At 41.1% G+C, this 24162-nt stretch overlaps 1 protein-coding gene across 4 annotated transcripts in view; it reads left to right on the plus strand.

Annotated features, from left to right (window-relative positions):
• Positions 1-16118: 16118 nt before the first annotated feature.
• The window catches only part of TRPC4AP (transient receptor potential cation channel subfamily C member 4 associated protein), a 59625-nt gene continuing 51581 nt past the window's right edge, over positions 16119-24162 (plus strand). For 2 of the 4 annotated variants that reach the window (XM_081148916.1, XM_081148917.1), the window contains exon 1: positions 16136-16306. In XM_081148916.1, coding sequence (XP_081005042.1) covers positions 16139-16306 — 168 coding nt within the window. In that variant the 5' untranslated portion in view covers positions 16136-16138. Of the gene's footprint in view, positions 16307-24162 lie in introns of all 4 variants that reach the window. The other 2 variants (XM_081148918.1, XM_081148919.1) reach the window with 2 other exon arrangements.

The following is a 24162-nucleotide window of genomic DNA, read 5'->3' on the forward strand; positions in this document are numbered from 1 at the left end:
TGCAATTTGTTTGTTGAAGAAACTAGGTTGTTTTTTAGAGTTTGTCATATTATGTGTTTTGATAATTTCATTCCTTCCCCTGGTGTTGTTTAAAATGAAACCGTGTGTGCGCGCATGCGCGTGCGTGTGTGTGTGTGTGTGTGTGTGTGTAGTAAATTGATATTAAGAGCTACAGGTTTTAGCCCGGCCAGCATGGCTCAGCAGTTGAGCATCGACCTAGGATCCAGGAGATCGAGACTCGATTCCTGGTCAGGGCACATGCCCTGGTTGTGGGCTCGATCCCCAGCAGGGGGCGTGCCGGAGGCAGCCGATCAATGACGACTCTCATCACTGTTGTTTCTATCTCTCTCTCTCTCTCTCCCCCCCTTCCTCTCTCTGAAATCGATAAAGATATTAAAAAAAACCCACACACGCAAGAAAAAGCTACAGACTTTACCAGATTCAGATTTTTAAATTTTGTTTTATTTTGCAAGAATGTTTCATAAGTAGTGTTGTACAGTTAATTTAATTAAAAGCAACATATGTCTGGTTGTCTCGATTACTAGGAGTCACTTGTTGGTCATTGCCCAGATCCGTTATTTCAGAAGGGGTTACAAAGTAGTGATATGCTAATTTGGCTAGAATACTCCTCATTAACTATGTGGGTACCTTGAGGTATCGTTTATACAGGAAAATCACGATAAGTATTTGATTGTTTCCCCTTTATTTTTCAGTTTTCAAAGTAATGAGTAGATTCCCTAGCATCCTCCAAAGATGACAATGAAGTTTTTGTTTTTTAAATACTGTGAACTCTTGGATTTAAACACATTTGATGATTTTCAGTCCATTGAAATTATTATATTGTCAAAGCTCAAATGGTTGCACATCTGGCCAGTAGAAGCCTCTCTTTAAGCCTCTCCTGAGTGCTGTTAATACAATTCCAGCCTTTGATAGCTTCCTTGCTTTCTGGTGTAACAAGATGTTTCATGATTCCTTGCCCCATCCTTGAACTGACCATTTTTCTAAATAGCTGAGAAGATGACTTTTAACTAGGGGCTTGTATGGTGTTACCTTCCAACTTTATTTTTGCCCAGAGTCTTTGTTAATTCAGCTGCTGATCATTTTCTGTGGTTCCAGGGCAAGCCTCTGTAGTCACCTTGGTAGACAGGATACTTGCTGCCCTTGCTTTAATTACTTTACCTCCAGTAGGGACCCAGACCTACTCTTAATTTCCCATAGCAGAGGTAAGAACTGCTGTGACTTCTGCCAGGACTTTACTGAAAGTTGAGGAACTTACAGCACCTAAAAACTAACTACTCCCATTAGCTATGGCTGCTCTTAGAGCCACAATCCACACTGTTCTTTATTCAGGGCCTCCTTGTGGCTGAGGCCCGCTCACCCCCATGTTCATGGACCCCCCTGATCATCAGTCAGCACCCTAGTGTCTAGGCCAGAGAGGAGGGAAGGTCCCTTCCTAAAGCCCATCCTCTCCCCCAACTTAGAAAGTTATATTTTTAAGGAATTTATTAGCATAAAGTTGTTCTATCTCTTTTTTAATACCTAGTAGTTACCCATGCCTCCTCTTTTTCTTGATTAGTCTTATCAGAGATTTTTAATTTTATTACTGTTTTTTAAGAACAAACTTTGCCTTGGATATTATTGCTGTCGGGGTTGTGTTTGTTTTCTCTGTTCCTGATTTTGGCTTTTGTTGTTTCCTTGTACGTCATCTGGATGATTCAGAAGGAGTTTGCTCATTATCATGGCTTAACCTAGTACGCAGGGCACCTCCCATTTGCCCCTCTGAATACATCGCATGCCCTCTTCTCCCCAAGTGGGTGAATTGTCTACAGCCGCAGTCCTGTATGAACCACATCAGTGGGTTCACTTGCTCCCACTCCCATGGGGCCCAGCCGTGGGGCGTCCAGGCAGGAGCTGGAGAGGGGGAGCGGAGTGAGGGCATATTCACTGTCCTGGCTCCTTCCAGCGACGTTACGACAGGCGGGCGGGTCTCTCAGTTGAAGCTCACTCTTCCCCTTGAGGTGGCTTTCCCCACACAACCCTTTTTTCCAGGTAGTGGTAACCTTCCCAGGGATGGTAATGGCCCCGTTATGACGAGCCCTGGACTGCTGAGTTATCCCGTGGTTCTCCTGCACCCTGCCCACACTTCTATAAACAGTCTCTTTATTAAACCCCCGTCTCGTCTTTCTGATTTAAGTGAGCCATCTGTTTCCTGTTAGGCACCTGACCGATGCACCTACAGACCGTGGTAACTGGTACACGTTCTTAATCAGAAGACTAAAATTAATCATTATCTTTATACTTCTTCCAAATAGGAGAAAAATGTTAGGTCAGCAAGGTTGCAGGATACAAGATCAATACACAAAAATCAATTTATTTTTATACATTTGCAATTAATTAGTCTAGAAATGAAACTAAGAAAGCAATTCCATTTGTGATAGCATAAAAAATAACAACTTACTCGGAGGTAAATGTAACAAACGAAGTTCGAGAAGATTTGCACACTGAGAATTACAAAACGTTTAAAAAAATTTGTTTAAGACCTAAATAAATGAAAAAATGTTTCCATGTTCACCGATTAGAAGACGTAATACTGTTAAGATGGCATTACTGCCCGGCCGGGCGTGGCTCAGTGGTTAAGCGTTGACCTAGGATCTAGGCGATCAGGGTTCGATTCCCGGTCAGGGCACATGCCCGGGTTGCGGGCTGCTGCCGATCAATGACTCTCTCATCATTGATGTTTCTATCTCTCTCTCTCTCCCTCTCCTTTCCTCTCTCTGAAATCAATAAAGATATATTTAAAAGAAAAAAAAAGATGGCATTACTATTGAAGTTGATCTACAGATTCGATGCAATTGCTATCAAAATTCCAGCTGCCTGTTTTAGAGAAACTGACAGGCTGATTCTAAAATTCATATGGAAATTCAAGGATCCCAGAAGCCAAAGCAATCTTGATAAAGTACAAAGTTGGAGGATTCACATGTTCTGATTTCAAAACTTTAGAGCTACAAAAATCAAGACACTTACTGGCATAAGGCTAGACATGAAAAGTAACGGAGTGGAACTGAGAGTCCAGAAATAACCCCTTATATTTATGATCAGTTGGTTTTTGGAATAGGTGCCAAGGCAATCTAATAGGGAACATTTAAACAAATGTTGCTTGGACAACTGGATATCTTCCTGCAAAAGAAAGATTTGGACCCCGATTTCACACCATATTAAAAATTTAACTCAATAAATCAAAGACCGAAATAGGAGCTAAAACCACAAAATTCTTAGAAGAAAACATAGACATAAATCGTTGTGACCTTGGATTAGGCAATGTCTTCTTAGATGACACTTAAAGCACATGTAAATAAAGAAAAAACATAAATTGAACTTCCTCAAAATTAAAAACGTCTGTGCTTCCAACGACACTATCAATAGAGTGAAAAAACAGCCTACAGACTGGGAGAAAATATTTGTAAATCAAATATATGATGCAGGTCTAGTGTCCAGAATATATAAAGAACTCTTACAACTCAACAATAAAAAGAAACCCAATGAAAATATGGGCAGAGGAGATAAATAGACACCTCTCCAAAGAAGTATACAGATGGCCAATAGGGACATGAAAAAATGTTCAACATCATTAGTTATTAGGGGAAAGGAAATGAAAACCACAATTCGATACCACTTCACACTCACAAGGATGGTGTCTTAGTCAGTCTTGGCTGCTGTAACAAAATAGCATAAACGGAGTGGCTTATAAACAAGAGAACCTGATTTCTGGAGGCTGGGATGTCCAAGATCGGGGAGCCAGCAGATTCTTTGTCTGGCGAGAGCCTGCTCCCTAGACTTGTCTCTGTAACCTCACGTCAGAAGGGACAAGGGAGCTCTCTGGGGCCTCTGATGAGGGTACTAATCCCATTGATGAGGGCGAGCCCTCATGACCTAATCACCCCAGCAAGCCCCCGCCTCCCAATACTATCACCGTGGGGATTAGGATTTCGACATAGGAATTTTGGAAGAACATGAACATTCAGCTCATTGCAGAAAGATGGATAAACAAATGTTACTGAGGATGCGGAGAAGCTGGAACCTTCACCCATCATTGGTGGTGGGAATGTAAAATGGGGCAACCGGTTTGGAAAACAGTTTGGCAGTTCCACAAAAAGTTAAACAGAGTAATCATAATAACCGTATGACCTGCCAATTTCATATATATATGTGTATATGTGCATATACATACGGAATTCCACATACGCACATATGTCTCCAAGATAAGTAAGAATATGTCTGCATGAGAACTTCACAACGATGTTCACAGCAGCATTGCTCATAACAGCCAAGGGTGGAAAAATCCTTAATGTTCATCAACTGACAAGTGGTTAATGAAAGACGGTATATCCATGCAATGGAATATTATTCAGCCATAAGAAACAATGAAATACTGATAAATATTACAATATGCATAAACCTTGAAAAGATATGCTAAGTGGGAAAAGTCAGCCCCAAAAGACCACATATTGCGTTATTCCTTTTATATGAGGCTTCAGCATAGACCAATCCATAGAGATGGCAAGTAAATGGGTAGCTGCCAGGGCCCAGGGGGAGTGGGGACTTACTCCTAATGGGTATAGGTGTTTTGGGGTTGTAAGGTGTGTGATGAAAATGTTCTAGAATTAAATAGTGATGATAGTCATACAACTTGTGAATATACTAAAAACCACTGACTTGTATGCTTTAATAGGGTGAATTTTATGGCATATGAATTATAACTTAATAAAAATACAGGCTGAAAAAGGAACACAGACACATTACCTCCAAAGCAGCAGCAGTTTGTAGGCACACTGTGGTCTGAATCCATATTTGGAAAATAAATTTACCAGAGGAAACATTCTGCATGCAGAGAAGTAAGCTATTCTGTTTATACAGTTTTTAAACTGACTTTCTGGCTGTATTAACAGTGTAGTGCCTTGGAGCAGTGTTTTTGAGACTTGGCTTTTGACCCTTTAGTAGGTCATGAAATAAATGTAATGTATCACAACTAGCTTTTAAAATAATAAAATAGAATGGATTAGAAAGTATTAGGGTATATGATGTGGATTCTTGGCAAGGGCCAAGGACATGGGCACACTACTGAGGCCTATTGCATCACGTTGTGGGGGAGAAAAAAGGGGGGGGGGCAAAAATACACATACTGGCTAAAAGCAGATTGTTTTATTCAGCGCCCTGGCATCTAATTTAATTTTTTTGGTGTATGACCATCGATATGACCATCACCCTATAATGGGAGGACTGAGTATTGTTTCACTTTTTTCAATTGCATGTTGTTTAATTTTGTATCAACATAATATGAAGTTCGTTGTGAACTAAAGTGTGGAAGAATTTTAATCATCTTTGGCAACATTGTCATGATTTTCATCTGAGTTGGTCAGGAATTTGCAGTGTGATTTTTCAGGAAGCGCATAATCAGGAAAATTTTGAATGCGTGAGAAATGCAGCACTTTAGTTGAATTCGTTCAAATTGCCCTTAAATAGATTGTTTTAATGCTACAAAAAATGAGAATGAGAAGGTGAAAAATATGGGAACAGTGAATAGTGACGTAGAGGAAAGTATCAGCATAATCAGCAATGACTCTTTGTGCCTCGTTGTAAAGGGAAGGATAAGACAACTTTCCAAAATTATGGTTTTATTAAATGTGCAAATCCAACAAAATGACATACACTAATGTATTATTTGAAATTCTTGCAAATGAGAGCATAAAGCCATCGGTATCAAAAAGATACTGGGAAACATGACATGCTGAGTTCGTCCCTGGAACATTTTCAAAAAACAAGGAAAAAATAAATAACGTGATGGGCAAATGGTCTGAGACGTGCTGCCGCTGTCGACGAGAATGCCGGGTCGCTGCTGCGCTGCGCTGCTTGCCGTGTGCCCGGGCAGGAAACTGCCCACCTGCTCCTGAGAAAACATTATGCTCAGGTGTGTTTTTGATATGTACAGTTCTTAATTGTGAATCTATTGCTATCAACGTGTCTTAGCAATAATATAAATTCTCTTTGAGCCTGCACCGTTGTTGAACTTGAGAGGCAATGCTTGTTACGTTGTTACAATCTGGTAGAGGCTCTGTGATCCAACTTGGGAAAGAGGAGTTGAAACCTGCGCACTTTGTTTATGCCGGTATGACAGGTGAGGCCTTGTTTTGTGTTTGGTTAACTTCCTCACACAAACTGGATTAAAAATGTTTGCAGAATTGACAAGTGCATTTTGGTCAATATAAATTAGTCTAAAAAAGAAAATATAACAAATTTATTTTAAAATTGTCAAAATTGAGCATCTAAAACCAATGTTTTTTGGCATACTCTTTTATATGTTGTAGATCTTTGGAAAACAAAGAGAATCTGCTGAAATTCATGTATATTTGGGGGGTAAAAAGCAAAATTTGGCCAACAAAACAAAATAGCCAATTCCTTGGAAAAAAAACACACACCCGTTTTCAGGGAATAGAGCTGACCACGCCACCTAGTCTCTCATGTCAAAGTCAGTTGGCTGTCTTAAAGAAATGGCCAAAGTAAGTTATAACAATACAAGAATGGAAATCATAGTTTTCTAGCTGAAAAGTAATCTCATTTGCAAAAGAATTTCAAGTTGTTTTCTGAATAACAATGTTGACTTATTTAATGGATATCTTTTTTTTAACACTTAGAGGATTAATTAGAAAGTTCTTGGGAAAACTGTTCCAACATTTCAAGCCCATCCAAGCATCTCAAATGACGTCACTGCTGTGGCAAGATTTCAATACACCATCTATGCCACCGGATTCATGGTTCTCCAATGCAGTCCCTGGCCCAGCAGCATCAGCATCACCAGAGAACTTGCTACGAATGCAAACTCTTGGGCCTCACCCCAAACCTTTTAAATCAGAAACTCTGGGGGTCAAAACACAGCAATATGTGTTTTGACAAGCCTTATAGGTGAGTCAATGTAAGCTCAAGTTTGAGAACCAGGGTACTAGATATTTCTAATATCCTCGCAACAAACTGACGAGACCTTCTTAATGAAAGCAATTTGAATTAAAGAAAATTAAAGACTGCCCGGCCGGGCGTGGCTCCGCGGTTGAGCCTCGACCTAGGATCCGGGCGATTGGGGTTCAATTCCTGGTCGGAGCACATGCCTGGGTTGCGGGCTCGAGGCAGCCAATCGCTGACTCTCTCATCTTTGATGTTTCTAGCTCTCCCTCTCCTTTCCTCTCTCTGAAATCAATAACGATATATTTAATAATAAAAATAAAATTAAAGACTTAAAAAATTTATAGGGGTAGCATTGGTTAATAACATTATATAAGTTTCAGGTGTACAGTTTTATAACACATCATCTGTATATTCCATTGTGTGCTCACCACCCAAAATCTAGTCTTCTGTCACCATGTATCTGACACCACCCCCCCCCCCCCCCCCCGCGTACTTCATCCACCCCTTGCTTTCCTTCCCCTTTGGTGCCATCATTATGTTGTCTGTGTAACGAGTCTGCTTATTTTCTTTGTGCATTTGTTCTCTTTGGTTTATATCCCACATTGGAGTGAAATCATATGGTTCTTGCCCTTTTCTGTCTGACTTATTTCACTGAGTATCATAGTCTCAAGGTCCACCCGTGTTGTTGCAAATGACAATATTTCACCTTTTTTTTTTTTTATGGCTGAGTAAAAGTAGAGATTTTTGTTGCGCCTCATCTCCTGTGTTGGTATTAGTGTTACGCTGGCCCTCGTTTGGTTTTTGGAAGAAATTGTGTATTGTTGGCATTATCTCTTCTTTGAAAGTTTGGTAGATTTCACGGCCCTGTAGGACTGGAGTTTTCTTTGAGGAAAGGTTTTCAAATTACAGATTCAATTTTTAAAATAGATATAGTATTATTCCAATTTTCTATAACTTCTTAATGTCCATTTAGGTATGGTTTTCCTCTAGAAATGTGTCCATTCCATATAAAGTTTCAAATGTATAGGAACAGAATTGTTCATTATATTCTCTTATGATCTTCTTAATGCGTAAGAATCCTTTGAAATAATGTATGTTCTCTGTTTTAATTTTTGCCATTAATTCCTGGTTGGGAATCTATTCTCTCCTTTTCCTAGAGTCTGTTCTAATTCGATTGATTGAGCTCTGGTACTGGAGCACAACAAGCAATCTGGGATTTCTCTTCCTTGTAATGCAGCTTAAAAACAAACAGAAAAGCCACTGTTATGTAAGATGTTAATATTTGGGGAAGCCAAGTGAAGGGTGTAAGGGAAATGCCTGTACTATCCTTGCAACTCTTCTGTGAATCTAAAATTATTTCAAATAAAAAGTCAAAAAGAAAAAAACAGAAAAATGGTATTAATCATCCACCTATTTTTCAAGCTCTACTCAGAAGGACTTTGAATTATTTGTAAGACTTGAATTCACCAGCGAAATCAAATTTACCACCTGGAAGGAGGTTCCAAGAAATTGTCGTAAAGACTCAGAGGCAGAGACTTTACTTCCATTTTTCTTTCTTTTTAAAAGACGTTTTGTGGACTGTTTCCAAAGAAGAATTTCAAAAAGGGAGCAAGCCTTTTGCAACTTTATTGACATAATGATACAATGAAAGGAAATGGGGCTTTGAATGTGTTTTGTACTATCATCTATGTCATTAAGGGAAAATCTGACTGCTTTACCCTTTTATCAGATGCAATCTACCTAGGAAGGAAAGAAATTACTAGAATTAATTATAAAACAACACTAAAAGGCTTTGTGAGCCAGGGTTAAATTGTGAGAATCTGACCAGAAATTTTTCCAGAGTTCTGCAAAGGGCAGGAACTTAGTCTTAACGTGGGATTTGCAGGAGGTGGGGAAACTCACCCTCGGCAAGACAGGGGGCCTCTTAAGGACTTTAGCCCGCCTGGAACAGAGAGGGCATAGGGAGGAACTGTAAGCTGGATTGTGTAGAGCCTTAAAAATGATAGTTTAAGCCTTTGAATTTTACATGTTTTTGAACAGAAAACTTATGTGATAAAAATTATGTAATAATAATAGCTAATTTTTTAGTACTGACTTTGTGCCAGGCCCTGTGTCAAGCGCTTTATACCTATTATCTCGTATACGACTCAGAACAATCCATGAGGTAGATACTGTTTTTTTTCCTCCATTGACAGATAAGCAAGTTAAGGCTTCAGAAAATTAAATAAGTTGTTCAAGGTTATGATGCCTGCGTGGACTGGAGCCAGAATCGTAACTGCTTGTTATCTGTCTTCCTCCACTAGATTCAGGGCTCTAGAAGGCACAAGCCATTCACAAATGTACCCCCTGCACAAAGAAAGTGTGCAACAAATATTTGGTGAATGAATGAAATTCGTTGACCACCTGACTTTATTTATAATTGTGCATATTCCATCTTGCCGTGATGATTTGTTTGTTAGTTCCTGAACTCCCTTATTTTGTGCTTCCTCATTGAGATGACATGACTTGATAGTGTCTGAAACACACATAGTAGGTGTGTTTTTTTCAGAATAGTTTATTGATTTTTAGATAGAGAAGAAGGGAGAAGAGAGAAACATGCATGTGGGAACACAACATCGATCGGCCGCCCCTGCCCCCCCACCCCCCAGTCCTGCGGATCAAGCCCTCAACCTGGCCGTGTGCCCTGATCGGGGATCTAATCAGCAGCCTTTTGGTGAACAGGATGACGCCCAACCAACTGAGCCACACTGCTCAGGGCAGTAGATATTTTTAAGTGTTACTTTCCTTTCTTCCCTTTGCATTGCTAGCATAATTTCTGATACATAGTAGGTATTCTGTGAACAGACTTTAAGACGATTTGTTTGGAAGCTACTATAGAATCTGAGAACCCTGTGGCAAATGTGTGTGTGCGCGCGTGTGTGTGCGTGCGCGTGTGTGTGCACACACACCTTTTGGGGAGAAAGGATTCAAGCTTTCATCATAAAAGTGTCCTCAGACTCTCCCAAAGGTTAACAACTACTGCTGTAGATTAAGGAGTGACTGGCCATGGAAGTGAGCGAAGGATTTACCTCTGTGGGGATTAGAGCAGAGATCTATAATGACTCTGTTTTCTGAATTCAGGTCACAACACATAGTTGAACAAATTCAAGTCTCACAAGGGCCCTTTAAAATTAGGATTGTCTTAGAAGATACCAAAAGGACACAGGAACTGGCTTGAAAGGACTACCACTGGTCAAACTTGTGACAATTTGAGCATCAAAAAGAAAGAGAAGTGAAAATATACATCACAAAAACTTGTATAAAAAGGTTCAAAGTAGCGTTCTCCATCACAGCTCCAAGTAGCTCAAACATCCATCATCTGGAAGACTCTGGATAAACAAACTGTACATATTCATAGACGAACTCCTTCCAGGCAGTAGGAAGTGGAACAATGGGGATGAGTCTCAGAAACATTATGCTGAGGGAAAGCCAGATACGAAAGACTACATACTGCATGTTCCCATTTATGTGAAGTTCTAGAGCCATCAAAACTAACCCGTGAAGAACACGATCAGAACGGAGAAGGGGCATGAGGACACTTCCTGGATGACAGAAACGTTCTGTATCCCCTGGGGTGTTGGTTACACAGGTATATACATATGTTAAAATTCATCAGATTAAACACGTAAGATCTGTGCATTTCATTGTAGGTAAATGATAACCTAACAAGCCAAAGGAAAATAGATTAACTACAGTAATGGATTATAACACATTAAATAAAGAAAAGAATCCATGAGTCCATAGTGATATCCCAGATAAAAAAGGGATGAGCTCCTTTTTTGTAAGGGGAATATAATCTAATAAAAGGGGAAGAAAGGATAGAATTAGAAAATCACTGTTCTGCAACCACCAGCCTGGTAATCCAGGCAGAGGTCATTAAAGGGTGCTAAAAACTACTGAGTAGTTGGTAGTTGGGGAACAAGATATTCTTAGTCTCAAAGGCCAAAGGTTACTTATTAATTACAAAGGGGAGAATGTACCTTTTCAATAAAGATACCTGGAGGACACCATATTAACCAAGAGATCAAACTTGGTGTTATCAGTAATGGGACAAATTGACACTATTTCCTCCTGATGTGAAGCCATGGGAAAGACACACCATCATCTATGTAGTATTTTTGCTAAAAAAGTTGAGCCCTAATCTAATCATGAGAAAATTGTCAAGCAGATCCAAATGGTAGGGCATTCAGCACAGTTGGCTCAGGCTCTTAAACACTGTGAATTTCAGTCACTGCTGATTTGGCTCAGTGGTTAGAGCATCGGCCTGTGGACTGAAGGGTCTCGGGTTCAATTCCGCCCAAGGACACGTACCTCAGTTTCAGGCTCAATTCCAGCCATGGTCAGGGCTCGTGTGGGAGGCAACCAATCAGTGTGTCTCTCTCACGTCGATGTTTCTCTTTCTTTCTCTCTCTCTTTCTCTCTCTCCCCCCTCCACTCTCTCTGAAAAGCAATGGAAAAATATCCTCAGGTGAGGATTTAAAAAACAACAACTAAGATTTCATGAAAGACAGAAAAAGTGAGAAGACTCATCTAGATTAAAAGACACTAAAGAGACATGGCATTAAAAACAATGCATAATCCTTGGTTAAATCCTGGATTGGAGGGGAAAGACTGTAGGGGACATTCGGGGGGCAACTGCAGGCATTTGAAGGTAATATTATATCAAGATTAGATTTCTTGGGTGTGGTAGTGTCATAGTTATTAGGAGCATATCCTTGTTCGTGGGAGATACATGCTGACATATTGGGGTGAAGTGTCATAATATCTGTAATTTACTTTCAAATGGCTTAGCAAAAAATTATATATATATATAGAGAGAGAGAGAGAGAGAGGGAGAGAGAGAGTAGATAAAGATAAAACAATGTTAACATCTGGTGAGTATAAACAAAGGGTATATAAGTATTCATAGTATTATTCTTTCAACTTTTCTGTAGATCTGAAATTTTTCCTCATAAAAGCTGAGGGAAAATAAGATAATGCAAATTTAGTGCTGGCCAGTGGTAAGTGCTTGAAGAAGTGTGGGTCTTAAGCAAGAGTATAAGCTCCATGAGGGCAGGGCCTTTTGTTTCTTTTGTTTAACACTGTATCCCTAACACCTTCCACAGTGCCTGCCACGTAAGATGATACTCAACAAACATTTTTGAAACAAATCACTGAGAGGTTGTACATTAGAAACAAAATGTGAAAAAATCTAATTGTACACAACAACTCCACAGAATGATACATGGTTACATGTATGACAGTTGCTTTGATTAAAATGGCTTTTCTATGATTAAAAAAAAAAGATTTAAAAATTTGCACCAGGTAATCCATCTGCCCAACTAAGATAAGTTTAGTAGCTCATTTACAAGAAGTAATAGACTCTAACATCAGCATGTTTGGTTAAGCTATTTGGGATTATTGTGGAAAAAAAATTAGTCCGTTTAGGAGCTTCATTTTTTCCTAATGCTGACCCAAATTGACATCAACTGGCCTCTTCTGGGAGGAGTACTGTGCCCTCTGGTGGTGAGAGACACTCATCTGATTTCCATGGGAAAGGTCTGCAGGACAGAGATGAACTGGCAAGAGTGCCTTTTACACAGAGGCTTCTGGATATCTATCTCCTTATCTGCTAGTCACACAGTGACCTTAATGACTGAATTTGATGTAATAATTTTTGACTTAGCGAACAGCCAGCTTTGGGAAATGTCTGGGCCAGGCTGGACTGAGGAAGCTGTAAATTTAGAAATGGAAAGTGATATCTGTAGTTGGGTCAAAGCTGAAGTGGAAAGACTTGTCCCCAGCAGGAGTCCCAAGAGAAACGTGGAGGGCCATTTGAACTGTAAAAATTGTCAGAATCCTGTCTCCTGCCGTGACAGCCTGAGCGTGCACTCCACCGTGTGCCTGAGGACGAGCTCCAATCGGAACCTGGGGGCTGGGATTGCCCGAGAAGGCCGGCTGCGGGCCAGACAGCTCACCAACCATCAGCTTTGTATTCCTGGAAACCCCTTTTCTTTCCCTTTCTTTTTTCTTAATTTATAACATTAAAAGACCTCTTCCCTGAGTGTAAAAATGATATGTGGGGTGTATACAAATTATGATAAATATTAATGAAGTAAAAAATCACCTGAAATCTGTCTTACATTGTGATAACCACAGTTGACATTCTTGATGACTTTTCTGTCAGGTAATTCAGTGCATATAACCACATAGGGTAAGAAGGTCTAATTATACATTAATGGGATCATAATATACTTATTCCTATATAACTTGCTTTACTTTTCTTTCAACAACGTGTGGTGAGCATCTTTCTATCCAGGTATAGATATATAATTTAAATTTTTTAAATTTTAAATTATTAAAGTTATATGTGCTTATAATAAAATGCAAATAATAGTGTAAAAGTTAGGAAATGAACATTTTTCCCGACCCCCTAATTCCATTCTTCAATAGTAATTGCTTTTAACTGTTTTGTGCATAATCTTCCAGATTTTGTAATGTACATATAAATTTGTATAAGTAGATAATTTTTTATACTGTTGGATCACATGATACACATTGGTCTTCCATGAGCTTTTTTCATTTAACTGTCATGAACATCTTCCCATATCAGAATGGGTGTGTGTATGCTGTTCCTTTTAGCGACTGCATAGTATTCTACTGTATAAATGAACCATGGTTCATTTAACCAGTCACCTAGTGATGTATATTTACGTTGTTTTCAGTATTTGATATATAAAAACCTCACTGAATATTCTAGTAACACACCTTGGTATACTTGTTTAGCTATGGCTAAAACATAAATTCCTAGAGGCAGATCAAAGGATATGCATGTTTAATTTTATTTCAAATCTTATTTTGTAAATAATGATATTTGATGGCTCAAGTATTCCATTATATTGAAATACTAGAATTTATTTAAAATTTATTTTATGGTTACATCGTTTCTGTTTTGCTATTACAAATAATACAATAAGAAGCATTTTTGCATGTAAATCATCATCATATCAAATAGTATTATTAAGATAGATTTCTAAAGGAGTAATTATTGAGTCCGAAAGTCTGGATTTCTTTATGACTTAATCATATTGCTAAAAAAAATTGCTTTCCAGAAAGAAAGGTATGTCAATTTATGTTCTCACCATCAGTATTCTGTTAGTAAAGTTGAGGATGGGTATCTTTCTACAGATTTACTGACCATTTATTTTTCTTCTGTGAATTGACTGTTCCTTTCTACTTGTTTTCTGTTGGGTTGTTTGTCTTTTCCTTGTATTTTTGTAGTAGTTCATGCATCTGTACATTAATTCATCGAGCCAGTAAACAAATATTTAATTACCTACTATGTGCCAAGTACTATCCTACATGCTGGAGATAAATGTAGCAATCAACAAAACAGACCAAAATTATAGTTAGGTCAGGGCGAGAGGTGCAGAAAGTAAACAACAATGTCAGGTGGAGATAGTGCTATAAAAACAAACAAAGCAGGTAATAAGATGGAGAGTGTAAGGGTGCTACTTTATATGAATGGTCAGGGAAGGTCTCTCCTTGAACAGAAACCTGGAGCATGTGAGGAAGCAAGACCTTTAGAGAACTTCCCAGGGGTGAGAACCTCAAAAATTCTGTGTATTGACTGTTTCCCAGAATAGCACTTGCTTTTTAGGTTCTGTATAGTGTCTTATATAGAAGATTTTGATGTTGTTGAAGTCAAACTTGTCAATTTTCTCCTATTCATGACTTCTGAATTTTATGACAGAACTTTTCTACCTCCAAATCATAAAAGCATTTTCATAGATTTAGAACTTTACTTTGATTGTGTTATATACAGCTTTTAGTATGTCTGAGATTCACTTTAGCTTTAGGTGTGAAGTTAAAGACCTTTTTTTTTTTTTCTTTCCCCATTGATTTGAACTATTTCCCTAACCACATACTAAACTTCTGTGTATACCTGGATCCGTTCTGGTCTTTACGAACAAAGTAATGGAAGAGAAAGGGGTTGGTCTCAGGGGTCACAAACAGACTGGGTTTTATTTGGCCCATGTAGTTTTCAAAGTTGGGGAATTTTACATAAAAACCCAGCTTTTTTTTTTTTTTTTTTCCTGGAAAAACTGGAAGACCCAGCAACAATCCAATAGAGGCCATAGAGACCACTCATTTAAAATGGGCATGAAGGTGATGACCATAATCCCAGTTTTCCTGGGACAGTCCCCATATGTGTCTGCTGTCCAGGAGTAAATTAAGTTAATGGTGTCTTTTCATTCTTAAAATGTTCCGGTTTGGGCGATAAATTATGAGTCAAAATCTCCATCATTCCCTATTGCATCACACCCAGGGCTCTACCTTCGTTTATAAAACCCCTCCCAGGGAGGGAAAAGGGGAGGAGGCAACGAGGCCTGCGGCAGAAGTTTGCCGAATGGTTATGTGGGCACGGGGCAGAGAGAACACCCTACCCGGTGGGGATAAATTAGGACAAGTTTCCTCTGACACAATATGACATCGCAATTTACCAGCCCCTTTCCATTATCTCGTTGACTTCACGGCAGCCCACCCGGTTTCGCAGCTCACCCGCTGCGCGCTCATTTCTGCGTGGGCTTGCTGTCCTGCCGCGCAGCCCGCGCTCCAGAGCAGGGCCCTCGGTAGCCTGTGCTGCACGCCGTCCTACGGCCGGGGCCTGTTCGGTGCGGGCGCGGAGCAGGCCCCTGAGACCTATTTACTGGCTGGAGAGGCTCCCAAGGATTACTGATTGAATGAACTAGCAAGGAAATTGCGCAGGCAGTCGCGGGCGGCGGGGAGCCCGGCAGGAATTACACCGAGTGGCCGGATTCCTGGCCTGGCGCCTAGGATCGATCCCAGGCCAGCTGGCTGGAGCCTCCCCAAACAGGTAAGAGATGGGAGAGTGCGCGCGCGGGACTCGCGCTAGACCTCAGCCACTTCGCGCAAATGCAGCGCTCGGGGCCCGAAAGGGACCTCCCGCGGGCAAGTTCCCGTCGCACCTGCCCTGAGACAGAACTACATTTCCCAGCAGACCCCGCGGCGCGCACGGGCCCTGCCACGCGGCTTGTGTGTCCGCCGACGGCCCGCTGGGGGCGCTGTGGCGACCCCTCTGCCGCCCCGTAGAAGTCTCCGCGGCCCTGGGGCCGCTCGCTTCCTGTTTGTCGGACGAGGAGACATGGCGGCGGCGCCGGCGGCTGCTGGGGCTGGGGCCGGCCGAGGGCGACGGGCGGCGGCCGCGGTGGCGGCGTGGGGCGGGTGGGGCGGCCGGCCGCGGCCCGCTAACATTCTGCTGCAGCTGCGGCAGGGCCAGCTGACCGGCCGGGGCCTGGTCCGGGCGGTGCAGGTACGAAGCCGCCCCTGAGGGGCGGGGCGGGCCGGGCCGGGCGGGAGCTGGCGGGGGGCCGGGGAAGAGGCCTTTCCGGGCCGCCGCAGCACGGCGCCGACCCCCTCGGCCGGCCGCGGGGCTCCCGGGGGCCGCACGGACGCTGTCAGCCGCGGCGGGGGGGTGGGCAGCGGCCGTCCGCAGGCCCCCGGGTCCGGGCCGAGCGGGCTGGGCTGCATCGTGCATCGATGGCGTGTCCGAGCCCTGGGCCGGGCTGCTGGGCCCCGCCGCCCCTGCGCCACGTCCGCACGCCTGGGGCCCTGGCGAGTGTGCCCCAGTGCCTGCGTGCCTCGAGTTTCCCCCGTGCGAACCGGGCGCTGGGGCCTCGTTGCGGCCCCCGGACGGCCCTTGGGCTCGTCCTGTGTCATCGCAGAGAGGCCTTTCCCCGACCCCTCCCGAGTAAGCTCCATTGTCATCAGTCACGGCCCTGAACTTGTTCGGTTCACGTTACTTTCTTCGTGTGCGATTGCACATTTCTTTGTTGTCTACCCCGTTTTTCTCGCCCGTTTCTCACCTCCGGCTGTGCTCCAGCGGGTGCAGGGACCCGAGCCTTTGCCGCTGTAGTGTCACGGCTAGGAGTGAGGATTCTGGAGTCGGGCCAGAGTCGGAGCCCTGCTCTCTCTCGATTGCGCAAGTTACCTTCTCGGCCTCAGTTTCCCCATTTGTAAGATGGAGATGATAGTAACCTACCTCTTAAGGTGTTGTGAGGGTCAAAGGAGACAGTTGTGTAAAGCGTTAAGTGCGTTTCCGGTGCATAGTAAGGGCAGAAGGGCAATTAGTTACTATTAATGCTGTATTTGGTATTTGGCTTAAAACCGGCGTCCAATTTAGGATTAGTTTTCGTGTGTGTGTGTGTGTGTGTGTGTGTGTGTGTGTGTTTAACGGATGAAGGCCATTGCTTTAGGGTAGAGTGGGATGAATAAGACCTAGGCTCTTTGCTCCTTCTCCTCCCCCTCAGTGTTCCCAGAACTTACATTGTAAACAACCTGTAAAACATTAGCTTAATTTAAAGACAGCTTTTGCATAAAGTAACTTCTGAAGGATACCCAAGCAAGTAATAAAGTGGTTGGTAGGAGTGTGGCAGCGATTGTGTAGACAGAGAAAATGGGAGAGACTTTCCCCAGTGTAACTTTTTATATGTTTGCTAATCTTGAACCATTTCAGTATCACTCATGGTTAAAAGGACAGAATAAAATAATGACCAGGTGGCCTATTTGTGTGGAGGTTTACAGATGAAGAAGCCGTTCTGGGTGAGCAATATTTTCCTGGACATTGGGATGAGCACAGATGAGCAACTTTTCCCTGCTGGCACTCTTCTCTGTCTGCCTGAAGAAGGCCCTGGAAATACTTCTCTATTCTTTAAGCCCAAAGACCTTACTGAGCTGGGTGTTAGGGGACAGGCAGAAAGGGAGTAACTCACCTTCACTGATCACATACTTTGGCTTAAGCATTGTGCAAGGTACACAGTGTCTTTATTTAATCCTCAGTCTTTTGAATTTGGTGTCAGGACTCATCCCTTACACCAATGAGAAAACAAAGGCACTGAAAGGTTCCATCTTGATATCCTCTGTGTTCTGAGGGCAATAGGGAGCCACAGGAGTTCTTTAGCGTAATGAATGGAGCAGTTTAGGACATTAATTTGTCTTCCATGTTGGAATGACTTGGAATGGGGGGAGACTGGAGGAGCTCACCAGGTAGAAGGCTGCTGGAACATTGGTTTAGGCTGATTATTGTGGCGATGGATAGTTGTGTGCAGGCGTAGGAGCTGTTTCAGGGGTTGAGGTGGGGACACCCGCCAGAACTATAGTGAGGATAAAGTGGGAACCTTCACCTTTCAGATGAGTCTTTTCCTGGCAGCTTTCCTTGATTTCTTCTTCTTCACACTTCCCACCTCCTCTCTCCCCCACATTGCAGAATAAATTAGTTCTTTTTTTTTTTTTTTTTTTGTTAATCCTCATCGAGGATATTTTTTCCATTGATTTTTAGAGAGAGTAGAAGGGAGGGAGGGGGGAGAGAGAGAGAGAAACATCAGTGTGAGAGACACATTTATTGGTTGCCTCCTGCACGCACCCTGACCAGGGCCAGAGCTGAAGCGGCAACCCAGGTACGTGCCCTTGACCGGGAACTGAGCCCTCAACCCTTTGGTGTGCGGGCAGATGCTGTAACTGAACTGCACTGGCCAGGGCCTCCCAGGTATTTCTGTACCACAGTAAGCATATCCATTATGGCATGTGCTATGCTGGGAAAGACCAGATTAAAAAATTTTTTTAATTGTGGTTACAAAAATGTAACATAAAATTTACCATCTTAACCATTTTTTAGGTGTACAGTTAAGTAGTGTTAAGTATATTCATATTGTTGTGAAACGAATCTCCAGAATTTTTTCATCTTGCAAATCTGAAACGCTATACCCATTAAACAGCTGCTCCCCCAGCCTCTGATAACCACCATTAGACTTTCTGTTTCTGTGAATTTGATTACTTTAGATAACTCATAAGTAGAATCATTCACTTAGAATAATGTCCTCAAGGTTCATCGTGTTGTAGCATCTAATAGGAAATCCTTGGAAAAGACCAAATTTTCAAGATGGACCTGGATTGAACCCTAGTTCTGTCACTAGCTGAGTGACTTATCTTATGTTGTTTAACCTTAGTTTGCTTATTTCTAAAATGGCAGTAGCACCTACTTCATAGTGTTGTTAGGAGGATTAAGGGAAATAATGTGTCTGAAACACTTGGTAGGTGTGTGGCACGCAGTGGATGTTCATTAAGTAGTTGCTGTCAGCTTGCAGCTATGAGCCTGGGCTTCTTGAGGGACTTGGTCTTGTTTTTCTTTATATCTGCAGAGGCTGAAATGGTGCCAGGCACTTGATAGGTGATCAGGTCTCAGTAGATTGTTTGAAATACTGTCTGTGAGAGCGCTGTCTTCCTTCTCCTCAGTCATGTTCTATCTGTGACTTTAAAGAATTCTGGAATCAGATTGCCGAGGTGGGACTCCCAGCTCTGGTACATGCTTAAGTTATCTCATTTTTTCATGTCTCAGATTGTTCCTTTGTAAAATAGGGTCTATCATGAGACTAACCGCCTAAGATTAGGAATAAGTGAGTTAATACATACAAATAGTGTCTGAAACACAATAAGCATGCTCTAAAGGCTAGTGGGTATTGTTTTAAACAAATACTCTATATATTCTGATGGATCCTAAATCTGTTATTTCCATCCTGATTTCTCCTTTTTACTCCAGATGGCATATCCAGATACCTTCTCAGCATCTCCAGTTAGATATCAAATGGGCATCTCAAAAATAATATTCCTGATTCCTCTTCCACCAAACCTGATCTTCTCCAAGTCTTGCCCGTTTCCCTAAATGGGCCTTAAGAGAAGCCTAGAAGACTCCAGGCCACACGTTTTAGAATAGGCCTGTTCTACTTAGAGTTTAATGTGCCTTCTTCCCATCTCCCTTTCAGTTTGCCTTTACAGAGCCTGTTCACACTTACCAGCACATTTGATCCTTAAAGCGAATTGGATCTTATAAATCCCTTGCTTAAAACTCTCCGGTGCCATGCTCTAGCTGGCTTAGCTCAGTGGTTAGAGCATTGGCCCATGGACCGAAGGGTCCTGAATTCGATTCTGGCCAAGGGCACGTACCTTGGTTGCAGACTCAATTCCCGAGTGCATGAGGCAACCAATCGATGTGTTTCTCTCACATTGATGTGTTGTTTTTTTTCTTTTTCTCCCTTCCCCTCTCTTTGAAAAGCAACGGAAAAAATATTCTCACGTGAGGATTAAAAATCAAACAAACAAACCTCCAATGCCATCCCATTACAGTTAGAATCAAATCCAGATTTCTTACCATGGACATACAAGACCCTGCATGATCAGTAGGAATTAACGGAAAGGGGTAGATGAGGCAAATCCTAGACTCCAGGGCAGAGCAACTAATACAGGTCAGGATGTACCACCCCTAGAGATACTACTCCTTCAGATACCCCTGGGTTATGACATTCTTGTTCTGTTTTCCAAATGCCAGCCATTGTTTCCTTAATGATTATTGGCATATCAAAATGCCTGTTTTCCTGAATGTTACTTCCTATTTTTTCCTTAGGTGGACTCCTCCCTTAAAATTATTTTCAATAGGTACTACTTGTTTTAACTTTATTCTAATAAGCATTAGTATTTGTGAAACCCTAGGGGTTTAAGTCAAATATAGTCTTTTCTTGCCTGTCAAGGTAATTTGATACTGAAAAAAACCCTGGATAGGATAAATTCTCATAAATTAATATAAATACCGTTAATCTTAACAAGAAGTTTTTGTAAACTTCACAGGCCATAAAATTCACTCTTAATTATATTGAAACAAAATCCTATTAAAGTGGACACAGGTATTCATGGGTTCCCATTTATTATCAGAACCTAACAGGGTATTTAGTCTTCATTAATTATCTTTTAAGATGGTTATTTTCTTGCACTTAATGTAATATTTTGACGTATTAGTTATCTTACACTTAGGACTAAACAAACAAGATGTACATTTATATATATATATATAGAATTCAGCCTTTTAGTATTTAAAAAGAAAAGCACAGTAAAGACAAAAATCAGTCAATGAAAAATGAAATGTCACATTCACTAAACAAGTTGATAGCCTAGGCAGCATCGTGTAAGAGATTATCGCTGGTATAGACTGTTAAACCACAAGTACTCCAAGAGAAGAAACCCGTACAGCACCTGCCAGCAACTCAAACTTTGAAGATGACTGGATGTTGGCTCTTGCATCACAGTACTCAGCTGTTCACTAGGAAAACAAAATCCAAATGATTATTTTAAAATGAGAGTAAATTCCTTGTAAGACATTGTAGAGGTAGTAAAAGAAATTCCTTGTGAAGCTGACTATCTGGAACATGATTGGGAGGGCCTCTCGGTATCATGAGCCTTATAACAAAAAACAGCAGTACCCTGCCCCCCCCAACTCCCAAGTTCACCCTCACGAGGCAACCGCATCTGCACTATAGCCATTTCTTTTGCAAGGAAAGGTCCAGGACACAGGAGAGCCCGTGTTTCTAAATAGCATGCTTATACGGCTGTTCACGGACTTTAATTTTAAACATTATCTGTTTCTTCCTATTGTAGAAGATTAGAATTTAATGCCACATGTTCATTCTCCGATTGTAGATCTATCACAGTTTTGGATGTTGGTGTTAAGTATTTATATTACAATGGTGGTGATGATGTGGTTGTGTACAGCAGAGCCATATAGTATTCAAAAGTTATTTTTGTGTTGTATATATATTTTTTGTTTTTCTTAGAGTTAAAAGCCACGCCTTCCCCACTATTTCTTAAATTGAGATATAAGCATAAACAGTACAATTCACCCTTTTTAGTGTATAGTTCTATATATAAGTATTGATAAATGCATGCAGTCGTGTGACCACCACTGCAGTTAGGATATAGAAAATTCCTTCATAGTAATCAACCCCTTTTTCACCCCCATCCTCTGGCAACTGCTCATCTGTTTTCAGTCCTATTCTTGTGCCCTTTTACACTGTCATAGAAATGGAATCCTATCCACATGTAGCCCTTTGAGTCTCACTTTTTAAATTAGAATGATCATCTTTTTAAAATTTGCTTTTTGTGTCCTTAAATTTTATTCTGCAGTTCTAAAAGTCCCCCCTCCCCCCTTTTTAAAAGAAATTCTTAGACCTCTGTATCCTTCTGCTCCAGTTTGAACTAGTTACTCACTTAGACAGCTTAAACAGCTGAAATCTTGGGATTTTCCGTCACCAAATTCAGAGCATTTTATTTTTCTCACGTTTAGATCCTGTTTCCTGAATCCTGTCTTCCTTTTTCTTGGGGAGTACATTCTTCAGTAGCCTCCTATAAAAGAGTACATGGGAAATAACTTTTTCTTTAAAGCTTGTATGTCTGAAAAGTTTTTTTATTCCTCTCCTTGTATATTTTGTTTAGCTGGGTATAGATTCTAAATTAGAAGTTATTTTCCTTTATATATATATTTTTATTGATTTTTAGAGAGAGAGAGAGATGTGAGAGTGAACCATTGATTGGCTGCCTCCTGCACACCCCCTACAGCGGATCAAACCCAGGTATGTGCCCTGACTGGGATTCGAACCACGGGATGACACCCACTGAGCCACACAGGCCAGCCAGGGCTTCCTTTAAAATTTTAATGGTGTTATTCCATTGTATTTAAGCATTCGATGTAACTTTGGAAGAGTCTGTTCTGATTCCCAGCCCTTTGTATAGGACCTGTTTCCCCACTCCTCAGCCCCTGAAAGCTTTTTAGGATTCCCTCTTCCCTCCCTCATCTCCTCTCCCCCTCCCCCTTTCCCTCTTTATTCATTGTGCCTTATATACAGTGTAGATACACATTAAAATATGTAACAACTATAAAACATCATGTCTATCACCTGACATTAACCTCCTCTGCAGAATGATTGCACTAAATGATCTCTAGGGTCTTCCTATTTTTAAAAGACATTTTCTCTCTTATGAAGTTTTACTGTGATTGCTTTGGAGAGATGAGACTTTGAGTTGGTTCTGAAGAATGAGTAGAATTTGAACAGAGGAGCAGAGAGCCTTCTGGCACTAAGACCAGCACTGAGAAAGCCCTCAGAATTGGCCATTAGAACTGGGAAAGTGAAATGCTTGTATGGGAGATAGGTGAGAGTTAAGTTTAGATAGACTGGGAATAGGGAGGGGAGGATAATTAACAGTTATCGAGCATCCACAGTGTGCCAATGTGCAGAGACTTTTTAAAACTTACTGTTAAATATTTGACCTACAGAAAGCAATAGTGATACCACAATATCATCATAATAACTGTGTACCCACTGCCAAACTTAAAACATTACTAATAAAGTTAATCCCCGTTTCATGTCATTCCCTCCCTACCAGAGGTAATATGTATTTTGAATAAATAACATATGCACATGTACAAAAGGGTTACAGAAAAAAGGAAGTGTCCCTTGCAAATAGCCCACTACCACCTCTGCTAGCACCCTCCAGTTCTACTCCGAGAGGCAGCTATGGTTATTGATTTCTTGTGTAGCCTCTAGAGACATTCTAAACTTGAAAAAGCAAATGTGTCTATGTATCTTTTTTCCTTAAATAAGTATTATCTTACTACATACATTATTGTGCATGTAGCTTTTTAAACTTAAAATGTATCTTACAGATCTTTGCATAATCAGTACATACAGATTATTTTGTTGCAAACACTTAAAAAACATTTTGTGTTGAAATATAACATACAAGTAAAAATGCTCAAAAATAAATGTGTAACTCAGTGAAAAATAACAAAAGCATCAACTGTGCAGCAACCACCAGATCACCTCTGCACCCCCTGCCAACCACTCTACTCTTCCTCCTCTCCAAATGAAACTATTAGCCTGACTTCTAACAGTGGGTTTAGTTGTGCCAGTTTTTGTGCTTGACCTTGGGTCAGTCAGCATTGTTAGGTTCATCTGTGATGTTGGTGAAGCTGTAGTTCTGTATGGTATTTTCTGTATGGTATTCTATTGTATTAACACAATTAATTTATTGTACTTTTGGTGAGTATTTTGGAGCTTTCCAGTTTGGGGTTATTATAAATGATGCTTACAAGAACGTTCTTGTATATGTCTCTTGGTATGTATATGCACAATTTCTGTTAAGTATATATTTAGAATTCCTGGATTATAGGATATGCATAGGTTCAGCATCAGTAGCCATTACAGAACAGTTTTCTAAGTGGTTGTACTAATCTATACTCCCACCAGCAGTGTATGAGGTCTGTTGTTCCATGTTCTTATTAACCTGTGG

This window comes from Miniopterus schreibersii, assembly GCF_964146895.1.
Source record: "Miniopterus schreibersii genome assembly, chromosome: 10".
NCBI classification, from domain to species: Eukaryota; Metazoa; Chordata; class Mammalia; order Chiroptera; family Miniopteridae; genus Miniopterus; species Miniopterus schreibersii.